Raw genomic sequence first — 17,502 nt, forward strand, 5'->3', positions numbered from 1 at the left:
CACAAATGAAAAATGAGACCCAGCCTTCTTTTGTAGTCCCAAACATCATTTCCCAAATTGTAGTCCTTCTTTTTTCTTATTTTTTTTCTTATTATTATTATTATTATTGGAAGAAAACCTGAAAAAAAAAAAGAAAAAAAAAGGGAGTTATGGTAATTGCTATTTTGAAATTAATAAAATTTTCGATTGTGCTTTATGTACATCACAAATTACAGATTTATTTATCAATAGTTAATATGGCACGAGATATATGACCATCAGTTTTCCTAAAAAATTATTCATCCGTGTCTTACAGCTTAGTGCAATTTGTCAAAAAAAAAAATTGGGAAAAAAATATTGGGCATATAAAATGAAAGATTGTAGCATGCAGGCCTAACACTTCCAATAAATCATATAAATTTTAAACCAATTCAATCAGACAACAGGGTTGACTTTTCAATTTTGTCTCGATTTGTTTATCATTTTTCAAAAATTCATTTTTTATTTTAAAATAAATATTTTACACGTAAACTAAAAATTTTTCTTAAAAAAAAAAAAAAACCTCAATGAGCATTGAATAAAGACTTAATCTAAAGACTATTTATTAATTAATACTTAATAAAGATTAGAGGCGTAATGCCAGTTGATCTTATCAGGTCTCCCGACCCAACTCTCATGTTTGGTTTAGATCAAAATCATATTTTTAGTAAATTTTGATAAAAATTAATGATATTAATAAACTGTATAGTCCACGAATATAATTAAAATTAGTTATTAATTTTATTTAAATTTTAATCTAATTTTGTAGTGAATCTGTACACCTTAAATACACACAGATTACAATTACACTGCAGAAAGAATCACAAAACGCCAACAAATACCTTCTTTCTGTTATCTTCTGTTCTGTACTTCACTCACTCAGCAGATAAAGATCAAATTTAAATCCACACAACTTCAGGTTCAAAGACAGGAAAGCCAGCCCGCCCGCCCTTGTTGGGATCACAAAATGCATCCCAAATTTTGATATTAACTGTTCTTTCTTTCTGGTAAGGTTAAAGATCTAATTTTTATTTTTATTTTTGCAATCAAATTTCAAGAATATGGGAAAAACAGGCAGGGACTGGATGCAGATCTATGCGATCTATGGAGTAGATGATTGGCAGACGCCATTGTTTCTCCTTATTAACGCTATAGGCTTTTCGATTCTTTCAGTCATCTTCCTTCTTTACTTTGAGCCCATTTGCTATCTCTTCTACCACTTTCTCCCTGGCCCAGGATCAGCTCGCTTTGCGGCGGGGTTTAGTGGATCAGTCACAGCTCTCTCCGCCATCTGTCTCTTCTTCTCCGCGGCTAATTTCTTTTACTCCGCCGTCGCCCTCCACTGGGAAATGTCTCAGCGTATAGTTGCCTCAATCCCTGACTGGTCCTCCGTCAAGCACGCACTCGACCTCGGCTGCGGCAGGGGCATCCTCCTCAATGCCGTCGCTTTACAGCTCAAGAAATCTGGTTCTTCCGGCCGGGTTGTCGGGCTCAACCGGACACAGAACGGAGGAAATCAATTTCCCATCCCGACCACCACACTCCGAACCGCCACCCTCGAGGGTGTCCAGGAGTATGTCACGTGCCGGCCAGGTGACCCAAGAACTCTTCCGTTCAGTGACAACTACTTCGACGTGGTGGTTTCAGCCGCGTTCGTGCATACAGTAGGAAAAGAGTTCGGACCCAAATCCGCCGCAGCAGCAGCGGAGCGGATGCGCGTGTTGGCTGAGGTGGCGCGTGTGTTGAAACCCGGCGGAGTAGCAGTGATTTGGGACGTAGTGTACGTGCCGGAGTATGTGGAGAGACTACACGAATGGAAGATGGAGGAGATTAGGGTGTCGGGGCGCGTGACGGCGTTCATGGTCAGCAGCCACATCGTATCATTTCGGAAGCCACGTCAGCATTTTGTGGGGTCCAATGAAGTCAGATTGGATTGGAGATTCAACAATCTCTGTTGAAAAATAAAATCATATGAAAAAGTCATATGATTATAATTTATATTGTGCTTTTATTTTTATTATTTTTTTTGGTCTTTTTGAGTTGTAGAAGAAAAACTAAAATGGGCTGGTGATACGAAGTAGAACCAGTTATCCTTTCTATGAGAGTGAAATATATACCATTGTAAATATCAATATCAATATTAAAAATTAGTAATGTTTCAAAAGTCGACTTGAACATGGACAGAAGAATGAATTGGTCAAAAGTTAAGAAGATCGAACTAATACTAAAAGAGTTAAATAAAACTTATTGTCACAGATCTTAGATTTTCGATTTTTACCTTATAATTGGATCCAATTTCTAATTGATTCTCAATTTGGACAAAGAAGGTTGTTGTTTTCAAGTCACCATCTTAAAACTTTCTATGGACATTTGAATTTAACAACATTAAGTTGAATACAATTTTAGTTAGCTAATTTACCAAATCTCTCTTGAGCTTGACTCAATATTTTTCGAAATAATAAATAGTTGATAATTTTTAAGTTATTCGAGTTTGTATAGATTAAATTTTATTTAGAAATTTAAGAAATCAAATTTTACTTAAAAATTGCTCAAAAATAAAAACGTACATTCACCTCTACTTGACTCTCTAATGCACTTTATAAACTACCAATTAAATTGGTTGAAGCATAGAAGTCAATCCTAAAGGAAGTTTAGGGTAAGAAAAATAAAAAGATTGTCATTCACATTTCCTTTTGAATAAGGACAGCAAAACATTGCTTTAAATTTAATGAACAAATAGGAATATGGGCCCTACTTCAAGGTACGGTGTCGTTCTTGTAGGAGTCAGCAGTTGAGGCGACAATAATTTTGTAGACGAATCCAGGAGTAAAGATGTTGATTAAATTCAAATATTTGCGGTTTAAGACTCGATAGTGTTGTTTAGTATAACGTACTCAACAATTAGCAAGCTCAAGTACTTTTATACTATCTTTCTCTTTTCCAAAATACTCTTTGTTGTCTCAATTATAGGAAAAACATGATCGTCGCTACTAAAGGATTTAGTATATAAAGAGTTGTTTATACCTAGTTTCTAACACTTCTAAGCAGTAGCGATTCGACAAGGCAATAGACAATCAAATAGCTTATCCCTCTTCAACAAGCGACATTTGCTTGTCGTATCCACATTATAAAAAGTTGAGTATTGCTTAAATAGAAAGTTATGGATAGGTAAAAAGATTGCCTACCCAGAATTTTTATAACTAAGTGTCAATATAGGTGGGGGAATTGACAGGGTTGAATTGAGACTGAACACCTGACCTGATATTTTGCTCCTGCTTTGCAACATTCTACTGTGGAATAATCAGGTGATGAGAAGAAAAACCAGCACTCATTCAACAAGACTCTTAAAAGTTAAAAGTCACATTTAAAACTAAAAAGCTGCTTTTGAACATGTCTTGATAATTTTCTAAGATCACTTTGTCTGGATAAAAGAACTTCCAGATAAATCTGACTTAAGGTAGCTTTCTTAAGAAACTTTTCTGCAAAAAACGAAAGCAGAAACAAAAACAAAAATCCTACCAAATGGACCCTTAATGGAACTTAACATCTAGCACCAAAATTAGTGAACCAGCTGAAAAACAACAAGTCATTCATGGTGAACATAGCCAATCAGAGACGGTAAAAATATTTCGTTTCTCATCTCATTCTCGTATACAAGGTATTTCTCAGTTTCAGGTTCTATTCTACAATTCACAAGTGCAACTGTACATGAAACAAGAAATTACACAACCTTTTTATCTCAACACTAAAGGAGCTGAGTTTTGAAATTCCTGCAAAATCAAAAAATAAAATACAAATTTCACAAAATTTCAGGGAAAGAAAAATCAGCACCATGATTCAATCAATCGACGGACCACTAAATTAACTGAATACTACAAACCCAAATTAACGTCCGGCTGGTATGCAAAAAGATGAGCTGAGGGTTGGAGGCAAGACACAAATCAAATGAGGCCCGGGTGGATTGCAACTTATATTTGCCTCATCAACCTCTGGCAATCCCAGTTGTGGAGGGCGAACATATCCAGCAACCAGTGGCAAGCATAAAATCGTTATCTCTACCCGGGAACCTATTAGAAACATCGTGGTATTTTAGCCATGCTACAGAAACAATAAATCAAACCAATAACTAGCCATTGAAAAATAGATGCTCGCAGCATGTTCCGAATGCTACTACCAGATAGGATTGGACTCCAGAACGATAAATTTGTCTAGTCTGATTTTGGTAGGAATGTAAATTTAATCGGTGAGTCTGATTAACCTCAAAAATTTAATGGACTGACGTTTAAAAATAACATCCAAATCCAATCCATCATACCACATGTATAGAAACGAAGTCCAACATTTGTTTCACCTTACAAGTTACTTTTTCTTACATATAACTTACTTTAATAAATTTAACCAGTGATGATTCAAATACAATTTCTAATTTAAAAATATCACAACTATATCTTAACCCTAGTACTTCATTACTTCATTAAATAAATCCAAATTTAATCTGTACTGAAATATAGTACTTCAAATAAGAAAGCTTAACATAACAAATTGTATAATTAATTTTAAATCATTAAATAGATAAAAATTTGGCTGATAATAGTATTTCATTAGATTTTATCCACTTGTATTTCTTTGCTCAGTTTCTACTTCATGAAAGGTTACTCCTTTCTATCACCGCGTTTAAATAACTTGAATCTTAAAAACATAAAAATTTATCATCTAATAATAAAATTTTGAGTTAAAAAACTGCTGAAATATATAAAACATTGAATATAAAAATTTAATTATTCTTTAGTTTATTTAAATATAAGTTACAATAAAACATGGATTGAAAATAGTATTTGATTGGCTCATTAAATGTTTGAAATAATAATGAAGATTTAAAAAAATGTTGAATTAATATATTCAATGTGAAATTTAATAATGTTCCAATTTGAAAATACAAGTTCAATAATATTTGATCAAGAATTGATATTTGGTAACTTTATTACAACAAAATTGCAAAATTTTCTTTTCAATCATTTGCTTTTCTAACTAGTAAAGAATTATTTTACCAAACATAAAACTACTTATAAGTACAGTCGTACAAGTTTAAGAATATACTGCTGAGTGATTTAAGTTACTAATAAATAACATTTTTAAACTACACATAAAAGGAAAGTAATACAGAGAGTAACATACCTGGTTTTGTGGAGAGTGACACGTGCCCTCTTTTCCTTCCGGCAATCATCCAGTTTTCAGAATTTGCAATGATTTCATAAAGTACCTTTTCCTGTTACACGAGAAAGGAAAAGAATAAACAACTGGTACTTGCTAGTATGCTGCATACTGAAGAAGCTTGATGCACCTTTGACCAATTTTTTCAATTATTATTATTATTATTATTTTTTTGGGTATATTAGCAACAAAGTATCTGTCCAGTGAATATATGGCTTAGAAGTAACTATGTCAGGTTAGCCATTACATGGTCGTGGAGGATTGTTTATTACAAATGAAAGACTCATCTACATGTTATAGAAGCCATGGAGTCAGTTAAATAAAACCTTGCATAATTACTTGCTGAACTTACACCTTCCATATTGCTAATAAGAATAAAGAAATCTTTAGCTAAAACATTTTAAAAGGAAACAGCATCTTTGGTGGTTTACATGGTCTTGAGAAGCCATATTCTCCTCCAAGTCTTTTAGCCTTTCGACCCTCCATTTCATGGTCATAAGCTGCCCAACTCGGAGACCACTGGAAGGGAGAGGCAGAAAACCAACGGCAAGGCGAGGGTTGAGCACAGGTTTCTGTAAAACAATAGCACTCCTGAAGGTCAAACTTTGTGAATCATCATCAGGTTCAACGGATTCCCCAGGTACAGGGCTATGAGCTCCAAGAGTTCTACAGCCCGAAATCCCATATCGAATATTTAATATACTATCTGGACGCAATTCCTTTGTTTCATCTGCAGAAATAAGATATTAATACTCAAATGAAAAAAAAAAAAACAAAAACAAAAAAACAATCATAAAGTTTGACCAAATGGTTTCAAAGGAATTCTCCATAAGATGAAATGGAGAACTAGCACTGAATCTGAATTCTTCCTTGTAAATAAGAAAATTAAAATGACAAATGGGAATATGTCATGCATAACCAAGACATATATCTTTTCTGTTATTAAGTGTATTAACAAGTGTCACTGTAGGACATATCAAAAGCAATATGAATTGGTTTAATTTATTCCTCTGAATCTTTTAAACCTTCTATAATGGAGAGTGGAGTAATTTATTATTAGATAAGCTTTTACCATTGTTATATAGAATGCACTCCAGCATACATGCAACTTGTGCAGTTGTCGTTCACATAGGAGCTCGTTTCCTGTTCAACCTCCCTTTGAAATCAGATTTTCCGTGCTTCAAATTAACATCTATCAAAAAAATTTCAGCTACATATATGCCTAATAGTTCTACTGTATGACCTCGTTTACATAGCAATTAGAGTTTGGCACAATAGGTAGGCTTGAGACAGTTCTCTTCATACATGTCAATGCCACAACTTATATGCAGCCACTTGGATCTATTTAGAGGAAGATCCAAATGAGGTAATATAAAAAGAAGTCAGATAGAGAGAGAGAGAGAGAGAAAGCACAAAATGGAGCATACCTTCGACTAATGTATTCCCAAGACATATACTAAAAAGAATCCCAGCTTTTGATTTTGGGGAAACAATAAGCGGAAAGAAGTTAGAGGTTGATCTTCCATCATCATTTCCAGTATGCACAAAGCCATCTTGAAGATCCAGCCAAGCATCATAGATGGTTAATGAAGCTTTCACCTGTGACTGCAGTATGACCTAAACAGAACATGGGGCAATTTGACAGAAGATACGTACATATTCCAGAATTGATTAAAATTTTTGAATTAGAATAGAAAATCCACAATGATATACATTGCAACAGTTTTGAGCATTCATATCATATAATGCATGTTGGGCAAAGCTTATAATTGCTCATAAACTCGTCGTCAAACTCTATTATTATTCACACATTCTGTAGCACCCACAGTTTTTACCTATTCTTAACCACTTATTATCCTATAATCTAATAAATGCTTTGCCAAGCATGCTCCTAATTACCTCCTAGTCCCACATAAATTCTAACATTGTAGAAGAAAATGCGCGAGTTAATTGCACGGCTTCTGCAGTAAGTACAAGGTTATTACCCAACTCATATTTATTACATTATACTACAATAGCCAGAAAACAGTCCCAAAGCAACATGCTCAACGACAAGTTCAAATTAGCTAGGCAGCATTTGAGCTTTCACATGTAGCTCTTACACAATCATTAATGAGACGAACGATAACAGAAAGCCAGGAATGAATTCGAAAGAGCATCATAGCATTGAAAAATGATCCACAAATAAGATGGATAATAAATACCTGCAAAAGCATAGTACCATCATTGCATTTGTCAGCAACACGTGTGCTCACTTGAAAAGGATCCGTAAAATGCACGGCTATTGTCCTGCAATATTGCCTCAATTGCTTCAGACATGGTTCGACAAAGAAAATAAAAGATAATGAAGGGAAATAAAATCTAAGAAAAAGGAAACCTAGTACTTTTCAAATATCTGGTTATGAGAAACTCCAAACTCAAGTTTCAGAGCTATTGTCCGCAATCCATACACAACACTCTGTCTCTGAGAAACAACTGGCCCTGCAAATATGTAATAGCCAATATGGTTAAACATTCAAATCATAGAGGACATCCTGTTATGCACGCACAAACCAATTTGAATTGAAATTGCCAAAAGTTTATCTAATATTCACCTGCAGGTGTTCCTTTAGGTAGCTCATTACTAATAGCTCGCACTGGAAACCATAAAACTGAAGTTATATTGCTTGCCCAGTCAACCAACTCAATCCTGCCATCAATAAGAGTCAATTGCTTGACTTCATCTGTGACTGGAGAACCATCATTATCCGAACTCTGTGGATTATCTAAGTTGGTTGCATTAGGCGACAAAGTTGCAAGCTTCTCAATTTCAATTCCATGTTTCTCAATCCTCAAACCAGGACCTGTATCTATGTGCAGAACAGCACCCCTAAGGGAGTACTTAATTGGTCTAACAATTATTCCAATCCACTGAGGTTCATTAATTAGCAAAGCAGATGAAACAGCAGCAGCGAGATCGACCAGAGACCTTGGTTTTGACACCTAGATAAGATATGAAATTAAAAATAATAATTGTTTTTCCTCAGGAGTATACAAACCAGCTAAAAATCTGTAAATATAAGAGACCTGAATAAGTATAGCCAATAGAGGATCATTCCACCTCAGTCATAACTAGACATTACCAATTCAGTAAAAGAGGATGCTTAAATTTTCTGCTAAATCATGTGCACAGTACCTTTAAGATAGGCCTTGTTGGTCTCTCGTAACTCATAAGATCATCAGTATCTGCAGGTTCACCTTTTGAAAAACTATGAGATCTAAATCTTAATTGACCAATCTGTCCAGTGAGAACCCCCAACACATATAAACCAGGTTTTTGTGGAGGTAAGGGAAGGGTAATTGTATTCCTGCCAGGATTTAGTATGGTAGCATCCAAGCTCTTTATTTGCTGAATAAATTTGAGAATGAGTTAGCATGAAATGTGAAAGATGGATTCTGATAAATACAGCACTAAACAAATTTGATCTTATGAGGAAAAAAGTACCTTAGAACCTTCATCAGCACTATTAGTGGCTGTCAGAGTAAGGTTAAGTGACTCGAGAGTTATATCATCTGGAAATCCACTCCACAGAGTAACAGATAGGGTGCCAGGATCCCCATCACAAAGCTCCAGTGGAGGCCCTGGATTGCCTGAAAAAGTAATTAAGGAAGATACATCTAAAGGAACAGGATGCTCCATTTCACTGTGTGCAAGACGGATAACTTCAGACTGAAATGCCTGTCGTTCCTTGGTCAAGAACAATCCTTTATCTAGTGAGAGCAATCTCACACAAGAAGATAGGTAGCCAGCTTGATCATTCAATATCTTTTGACACTCTGCTAAATTTGGAAGGACTTCAGCCAGTAAGTTCTCCCATCCTTCACCCGCATAAAGAGCACAAACCTTCTCGTACAATTTTGCAGCAAGATCATAATTTTCGTGCTTAAGGTAGACAGCTGCAATTTCACCATCGAGCACAACTCCATGTCTCTTCCACCAGGAACGGTGATAATTATTTGCAGCACCCTTCGACAGATCCATATATTTTTGCTGGCACATAGACATTGTAAGAGCCTGTTTGTCTCCCATTATGAGAGAAATTAAAGAGTTTTGAATAGTATTTTTTGGAGAATGTGTGGTTAAAACTTAAAGAAACTTTATTGGTTTGTGTGTAGAATATTTTATTGTGTGAATGGAGAATGTTACCGTAGCAACCAATTTAATTTGTTAAAGGATGACAAAAAATGGCTAAATATGTGAAAAGTGAGAATGAAAAAGATGAAACAAGATTCAAGAAGTGACCACAGAAAGGTCATGACTGTATAGGAATTTTATAAATGTTACAGTGAGTTTTAACAACAGTCGGAAGAGAGCACGTGTTACTTTATCACAGCTATTTTTCAACCAGCTCTTATTTTTTACCTAGAACTTTTGCTGTATAATTGTAGCAAAATAATTAAAATATCTTCGTAAATATGAACAATTACGTGTGATATAAGCACCACATGCTAAATGTTAATACTTGTACTTCAGCAGAATTAGTCCTTTAAGCTAAATACCTCAAATTCTTTCACAGAAGATAACGATTTCCACAGGTTGACATCAGAAATTGTATTCCGCAAAGCATGCTCAGAGCTAACATAAATCTCTGCAAGTCTCATAGGGCGATCAATAGAGCCATCGAAATTTCCCGGCGAAGAGTAAGTTCGTGACATGGACATTGCATTTACTTTAGGCACTGGAGACATTTGCACTGAGCTGTCAATGAATCACACTTTTATTAGAGCTGAAATTCTCAACAACCCAAAAACAATAAACAAAGAATTTAATTCAGAAAATAGAAAGAACAAAAAAAAGGGAGAGACATGTTCACTTCACCAGCATAACCCACCCTGCAGCAGAAGTTGACAATGGGGGGGTGCTCAAAACTCTGCACAATGGACCTTAGCTTTCACTAATGTTGCAACTTACCTCCTAATAAAAAAAATTAAAACGAATTTTGGTCCCCTTTGAAAGTTATTTTTGCTAAAAGCCACTCAGCTTGATTTTCTTTAGGGTATAACTTGGATAAGATATTCTTTTACATAAAATAAATAAATAAAACAAAACATAGTATATGTGTGTGTGTAATGTGTGTGTGTGTGTGTGTGAATGAATGAAGACTTCATTTCTTAATCCCTATACACTACGAAACAAAAAACCAAAAAATAAAAATAAAAATAAAAATACAAATACTGGGAGTGCTATTTGCCAACTCTGCCATCACTAGGGAAAGATTGCAACTAAGTCAAAACACAAAGGAATTATGCAGCATCAAATATACATTTTAAATATGGGTATGCTTTCCCTTCTCTCTGTCAACCACATAAATAAATAAGGGAATTGAGCAAAACCAGACACTGATACAGTTGATTCAGTCCTTAAATTTATTACCCATCAATAGCATTTGGACGACCATCAAACAACTCAAACATATTTCCAGCTGAAAGAGAAGCCCTCCGACGATTTGCCTCGCGCAACAGTACCGATGGTTCAAGAGGTAATGGCTTCCTCTGAATACCAAAGTGTCTAGGCCGTGGAGATTCTTGAAGAATCATCTGTGTACACAAATTATATTGTCGGTTAATTCACGAGTGGAGTACAATGCTAAAATAGCATACAGAACTCTATTAACTTTTAGCCTTGGTCTGAAAAACTTTAAAGCTGTAACTACTATATGATAGTCAATTTGGGAATGCAGGAGGTGTTCACAGTAATTGCAATCAAAATACAATATAGGATACAGTTTCTTGGGAGAAAAAGGGTCACATGTGGCCAAACTAATCCAGGAATGCAATGCGCTCGGATAAGTAGTTTGAATTTCCAAAATACAACGCATTTATGTCCATTTATTTGAATACAAAAACATTTTCCATGAAATATGTATCATGAGTAAACATGTGTTTCTACACGAGAAACACATGTTTCAACTGATTGAGTAAATGCAAATGTATGCAGAATTACTTGCATTCAAATTATGTTTGAGCTCCATTAAAAATAAATTATTGGGGAAAATGTATTTTGGAATAGTGATTTTTTGGAGAATGTGTGATTAATAAATAAGGAAACGTTATGGGTTTACGTGTAATATTATTTTATTGAAAAAGGCGAAATTGAAAATAAGAAAGAGAGATTTTTTATTTTTTATTTATTTTTATTTTTATTTTTATTTTTATTTTTAAATGTAGCCCAAACAGGGGCTCAATTATCTCTACATATTAAATTTTTATGTATACAAATAGAACAGGCAAATGTGCATAGCTGCCACAAAAGAAGTGTTTTATCATATTTGGTTTGCATCACAAAATGCATAAACATTCATTATCAGGCGCATTGATTTCAAATGTACATTGAGGGGAAAAATATGCCAAGTTTTCCATGTATTTTCTATCGAGACCGTCCAAATTCCCAACTAAATAAAGAGATGCAGAAAGCATTTCCATCATCAAGACAAAACTCACATAAAGGCAGGATTGATAGGAAGGCTGTGCGAAGTCTAAATAATAGAGCGATCCAGTGTCCCTAAAAGATGATAATGCAGCAGTAGATCTACAGCAATATAACTTTAGAAGATAACTAGAGTAAAGATGATTCAATTTTAAAATGGTAAAAGTTTAGTTAAGTTTTAAAGTATTATTTAAAAAATGTATCAAAATAGTAAAATCTTGATACCAAGGAGGCACCTGAAATTAGATCGAGTGGTCATCAAATAGCGTATCAAATATAATTTCTTCTAACATGTTTCGCTACTCTCTACCTTTAAGGAAGCAATATAATCAATGGAGGAGTCATTTATTACATACATTAAACACCAAACAGTTGTCTGTTAATTTTTGAAGTGAACAGGATTCATCATTCCAGTCTCTACACTTCCATGTATGGGAACTCACCTTTTCTTTTGCAAGCACCTCAGCTGAAGCATTGGCTGGAAGTGAAGGCCAAACTGCTGGCTTAGGCCATGGCAGCATGCTGAGTGAAGCACTGCTCAGAAGATTTAAGACTTGCATAAGCTTATAAAATTTAGAAAAATTAGTGTGATGTAAAAGGTTTATTTGGTAAATTAATAAAAACAACTTCCAGAATACTCAAATTACAATCACGTTCAAAAATATAAATAATAATAGTAGTAGAAGCAGTAGCAGTAGCAGCAGAGGTAGAAGTCCAGATACTTTTTTGGGACTGATAGGAGGGCTAAATAGAATAGATTGGGGTAAATTTTGGGCAAATACCTGTTGACAGGACTTCTCTCTATGCTAGCCCCGTAGCCAATTAAATATGCTAGTCGCAGGAACTACCAAAGCCATGAGATGAGTCAATACAATTGCTAAGTAGAATCTAATCATTTTATAAGAAATGAATGTAATAATAGTCCCCTCATAAATAATCTCATTGTTATGCTAGTAACAGATATTTTTCACCTATAAGGGATAAGTTACTCAGTGAAATGCCGTGAAGATGCTGCATTAGATATCAAGTTAACTAGACTCAATTAAACATGAAAAAGCTTACCTTAGTCCGGCATAAAGTAAAAAGTTCCCCTTGGATACAGTAAAATTCCTTTTCCATGTCAGATTGAGCTAATCCTTCTTTATAACAAGAAGCAGTTGCGTCGATTAAAGCCAAGCAAGCAGTTATTACCCAGACTTCACGCATACAGAATGGTAATGTGCTCTGGTGAACCCCAGAATTAAAATTCAGAATGTAAGTTTCCATTCTCTGAATTGACGAGTAAAAATCAGGACGATACTGATCAAAACAGAATATCATCTACCTCATGCAGAGCCAATTCCTTTGAAAAGCTAATTATAAATGAATAGCCCCTTGCTGCAACCTCAAATGGACGACTCAGCTTAAAGAGTAGCTGTGATTTTATAAGGTGATGACCGAACATTATTAATATACAAGTCTAAGAAATAAAATTCTCCAAAAAGAGTAGGAAAGAAATTATACTAAAATGTAAAAGGATACGAATAAAGACAAATCAGTTAATCACCATACACCACAATATTTTTACAGTTTAATATCATCTAAGTAGATATTGAACAAAACTGGAGAAAAAGGGTATATTTACAGGATAGATAATCATATGGTACACGGCCAACCTAAGAAAATTAATATATCTTAGTTGTGCACACCTTTGCTTGGCAGGCAAACAGATACTGCCTGAATTCAAACTCCCTAAATGAATCATCTTGAACAATCTGAGTTAATGCGATTTTCCCTGGATCCAGTAGTGTAGCTTGATCATCTCCCCGTTCCATTCCTCCAAAGTCCCTTTGCCTTCCAGCGATGTTAACTACAATGTAGAGACGGACAAAGAAAGTAAGAGTAATGATACAGACAACTCCAAGCTACACAAAATCAAACCTCAATGACAGCAAATATGCAGACTAAGCAGCATTATGTCTCATTTAACTCGAAGAAAAACTTAAAAGAAAGGTAAACGACATCAAATATAGAGAGGATGTCGTTGGTAAGATCAGATTTAAAATGGAAAGACAAAAAAAAATAATTCTTAACATTAAATACAGCAAAATGGTAACAAAACTATATGTTTTTTTTGGTCCCGTACTTTTTTATCAGTATTTGTAATACTAATTGCATGATATTCCATGTATCTTCCGCGTCCGTTTTTATAAAAATTTTCCAATATTCTTTCATAAATATGCTTCGAATTTTTTTCTATACATGTTCACCCTTCCTTTAGAGTACTATAGACAACAGTTTCATTTCCCTAAATAAAGTAGAAGATTTTCTTGTCCAATTTTCCTGTTGTACTGCTAAATGACACATCATACAGAATTAGTCACTGCATAGCAATGGTGGAGTGGAATTGGGGCCAGAGGTCCTGGGCTCCCACTGGACTTTGGGCAATTTTTAAAAAAAAATAATAATTAATTAATATAATCATTGTTTCAGAAATTGCATTATAAAAAGTTGCTGGTCCACTCACATTCTTGACACATTTTTGGACCATCAACAAATACTGCCTGAATGCCTAAATTAATTTGCCTAGCTGAGTATTGTCCGCATAATTTTTTAGCAGTAGAGCTAATGGCACTTGATGATCAACTAGAAACTTATATTATTGATATGCACTCTAGCAAAGAGTTTCACGAAATGCAGGTCTTAGTGCACTAGCACACAAGTTGATTGTAACGAAAAACAATAAAAATGTACCTATTACTTTACGAACTTGTGATTTCAGCATTAATTCTTTTAGTTGCAACTGCTAAAGTACAATGAGTATTTTTCCTAATGAAAATAGAGAAGAATTGACTGTGCAACCGAATTGATGATCGACGGATGAATAATAGCTTGGTTGTCCATATTGAGAAGGAAGTGTTTGACAAAGTTGAAAATGATGTCGTCATGCGCAATTCTCAAATAAGGAAAACTCATAGAGAACAATTAAATTTTTTTTACTGTTTTATTGTTATCATTTATTTCTTTGTTTCAAAGATTGTCTCTAGTTAATTTGTGCCCCCACTGAACTTACTTCCTGGTCTACCTGTATTATAGAGTGTTTTTGCACTTTGAACAATTTATCCAGTCAAAAATTTCATGAAACTTAAATCATAGAAGAAGTATGTAGGTTGATAAAATGACAAAGTTCTCAATATGAGCTCCAGAAAGAACTTGTTGGAAACAATGTTGAGGCGTAGAACTAATAATAGAACTGATTGAAATGTTAAACTAGCAGCATAAAAAATGAGAATGCCACTTCATTTACACTTTATATGTGCACTCATAACGAAGAATTTTTTTTATAGTCTCTATTTTCACACTTGTCAAATAACCAACAGTGCCATCCAAATTTGCAAGACGTTCCATTATCTTCTTTACGGAAGTCACACGGATCGAGAAGAAAAATATTCCATACGTATGCCAAGAAAGAAATTTTCCAGATCATAAGAAACAGTGCTAAACTACTACAAGTGGTGTACGTAGCAGTGATGCAAGTCAAATTGAAAGCATCGCCTAAATCAATATCTACGTTCACTGGTATAACTAAAAGGCAAGAAATCAAATGCGGTGCATACCAGTTTCTGAATAGCAGAGTTCAAGCTCATCATATTCACGTAATGCATCTTCATGGAGATGAGAAATCTCGAACATAAAAGCCAAACTTTCCTGTCAATAGAGGGGATATGCTTATGAGAAGAATTTGTGAACAAGAATGCCTCTAACGACATCTTACAAGTGATTGTTGTTGATTTCTAGAAGAAAGGAAGATATAAACAGTATTTCTAACAATCATTTGTAAGAAAAAACACACACTCAGGAAGTCGGCTTTATTGTTTAGCCATTGAGCAATTAAACTGTATTATTTAGACGGGAGTATTGTAGATTATTAGGTTCAAACATCCGGCAGAAATTTCAAAACTGGGGAGATGAAAGATTTGGGTTTAAGAGACATTGGCTCCCTTGCTCTTCCCTTTCCCCAGTTTCATTCTAGTGGCCTATGTTTCAGGGTTTTCCCCTCTAATCCTTTTCATGCTTTTCAACCGAACTTAATCTATCCAAATTTATTTATTACAAGTAAATTAGTCCGTATTTAGATCGAGCATTTAAGTTTATCTTATTAAAAGGAGTCTGTGGACACTGGAAACAATCCTTTAAATAATCATTGTGCACAACGAGCTTTCTAGTATTACAAGGACAATCAAGACAATACCTTCAAGATGAAGAAGTTACAGAAGTTCCAAACTGGCATAAATCGCTGTTCACTGAGCCTGCGAATTTCTTCCTCATAAAACTGAATGCGTCTATCCAGTGTATTTCTGATGCACTCCATAATTTTAGCCTCCAAGTCTTCCCAGAAATTTGAATCATGTCCGTACATATCTAGTTTGCAGCACCTAAGTGAAAAAATTTGCTATCCTCAAAGAAGGACTTCAACTACGCACAACTTACTACTTATAACAAATCTATGACCTACGTAATAAACTATAAGATTAAGAGTTGAACGCTTGAATCTGATATTGCAAGGCCAGAGCTAAACGAAGAAACTAGAAGGGGAACTAGAACAGAGCAGGCTATTCCAATGAAAGAATGACAGTATACTGGTTACTACATCCTAAAAATCTATGGACAAATAACTAACTTCAACAATTTAACAAGCTAATGAACTTTGCATAACTCCAATTTTCTAAATGGAAATCGTACCTTTCCCTCTTCTTAGAACTGAAATCAACTTCAAGTTTGGAGTAAACTTTTTTTGCCGTCTTCGTGGCGTGATCATCATGAGCTGGTGCTTTAGACACAAAAACAATAAACCATTCTCGTTCCTCATTTTGAACTATTAATTTGAGGCGTGGTTTAAGAATGGTCTTAAACTCATCAAGATCCTAGGTGAGACAAAAGAAAATCATCAGTGTTGGAAAAGGAAAAATGCATGATAAGGGAAAACAAAAAATATATACCCACTTCGTGCTTGGGATTTCAGTCAGCTTAAGGAAGTAATTGCATTCAGAGACTCAATATGAACTTCTAAGAGTGCTGAAAGATAGTGACAGAAATTGTAAATATACCTCACAAGTAACAAGAACTATAGTTGCATATGGCTCTCGAAACCAAAATAACAATTGTTCTTGAGGAAATCGACTACGTAGTCTTGCATCCGTTGTCAATATGAAATCAGCAGGTAATTCATCAACAGGCACGGGATTACGAGTCTTGTTGTTCAGGATGACACTTTTCAATGGCAACCGTTCTTCAAATTTCTTCTTAAGGTCAGGCCACAGATCATTTACATCCTCAACTGTGACAAGTTGTACCGATAAATGTTATTAACGTATGAGCAGTATACTAATTACATTGCACTGTTTCCCCTAATATGCAAAGAAGCGATGCCTCTAAATAAAAAGAAAGCACTAACTCTGACATATCGTACAAATGCAGTGGTTCTCTGTTAAAAATCTAAGAAATTGAACCCTGCCACATTGGTTGGTAGATGTTTTTCTTCCGGCTGTCAGGAAGAATATTACATTTTCTGAATTATTCAGAATTCTGAACAATTAACTAGCTAGCGGTTGAACTAACAATCAACTAATCTTCATGATTTTTGCTTATTCTTGCAATAACTTTCATCCCTCGGAGGCAGGGAAAGAACTGAAAGGATTAAAAATCCATAAGATATCACACTTTCCTCTTTAATCAATCAGATGCTAGCAATCATAATTATAGATCACTGCAATCCGTAAACCAATTAAGTTCATAAACAATCACATGTGTTTCAATGTGAAAAAAAA

At 34.7% G+C, this 17,502-nt stretch overlaps 2 protein-coding genes across 4 annotated transcripts; one reads left to right on the forward strand and one right to left on the reverse strand.

Moving 5' to 3' along the window:
• The first annotated feature begins 810 nt into the window (after positions 1-810).
• Positions 811-2,168, forward strand: LOC111370757. Its single transcript, XM_022992620.1, has one exon. It carries the CDS (start codon positions 1,080-1,082, stop codon positions 1,974-1,976), a length of 897 nt encoding a protein of 298 aa, XP_022848388.1. The 5' UTR covers positions 811-1,079; the 3' UTR covers positions 1,977-2,168.
• Positions 2,169-3,629: 1,461 nt separating this feature from the next.
• On the reverse strand, positions 3,630-17,121 carry LOC111370758 (trafficking protein particle complex II-specific subunit 130 homolog). 3 transcript variants are annotated; one of them, XM_022992622.1, is made up of 21 exons: positions 16,783-17,121; positions 16,418-16,599; positions 15,927-16,110; positions 15,292-15,382; positions 13,384-13,544; positions 13,020-13,109; positions 12,758-12,919; positions 12,478-12,539; positions 12,139-12,229; positions 10,643-10,806; positions 9,769-9,967; positions 8,714-9,283; positions 8,405-8,617; positions 7,824-8,211; positions 7,614-7,710; positions 7,434-7,518; positions 6,657-6,846; positions 5,661-5,959; positions 5,194-5,284; positions 3,899-4,085; positions 3,630-3,788 (listed from the first exon to the last, which is right to left on the reverse strand). In XM_022992622.1, exons 3-20 carry the CDS (start codon positions 16,092-16,094, stop codon positions 3,904-3,906), a joined length of 3,303 nt encoding a protein of 1,100 aa, XP_022848390.1. In that variant the 5' UTR covers positions 16,095-16,110; positions 16,418-16,599; positions 16,783-17,121; the 3' UTR covers positions 3,630-3,788; positions 3,899-3,903. The 3 variants fall into 3 exon arrangements, with proteins under 3 accessions (XP_022848390.1, XP_022848391.1, XP_022848389.1); XM_022992623.1 differs by having other exon boundaries at positions 3,630-4,085; positions 8,714-9,259; XM_022992621.1 differs by having other exon boundaries at positions 3,630-4,085.
• Between the last annotated feature and the right edge of the window lie 381 nt (positions 17,122-17,502).

This window comes from Olea europaea, chromosome 21, assembly GCF_002742605.1.
Source record: "Olea europaea var. sylvestris chromosome 21, O_europaea_v1, whole genome shotgun sequence".
Lineage (NCBI taxonomy): Eukaryota > Viridiplantae > Streptophyta > Magnoliopsida > Lamiales > Oleaceae > Olea > Olea europaea.

Excerpts from the sequence above, each read along its gene's own strand:
- LOC111370757 (XM_022992620.1), top strand. The coding sequence starts at position 1,080 with ATGGGAAAAACAGGCAGGGACTGGATGCAGATCTATGCGATCTATGGA.
- LOC111370758 (XM_022992622.1), bottom strand. The coding sequence starts at position 16,094 with ATGTACGGACATGATTCAAATTTCTGGGAAGACTTGGAGGCTAAAATT. Across the intron at positions 13,110-13,383 it reads TGTTTGCCTGCCAAGCAAAG|CTACTCTTTAAGCTGAGTCG; the intron begins GTGTGCACAACT and ends ATAAAATCACAG. Across the intron at positions 7,711-7,823 it reads ACCTAAAGGAACACCTGCAG|GGCCAGTTGTTTCTCAGAGA; the intron begins GTGAATATTAGA and ends ACATATTTGCAG.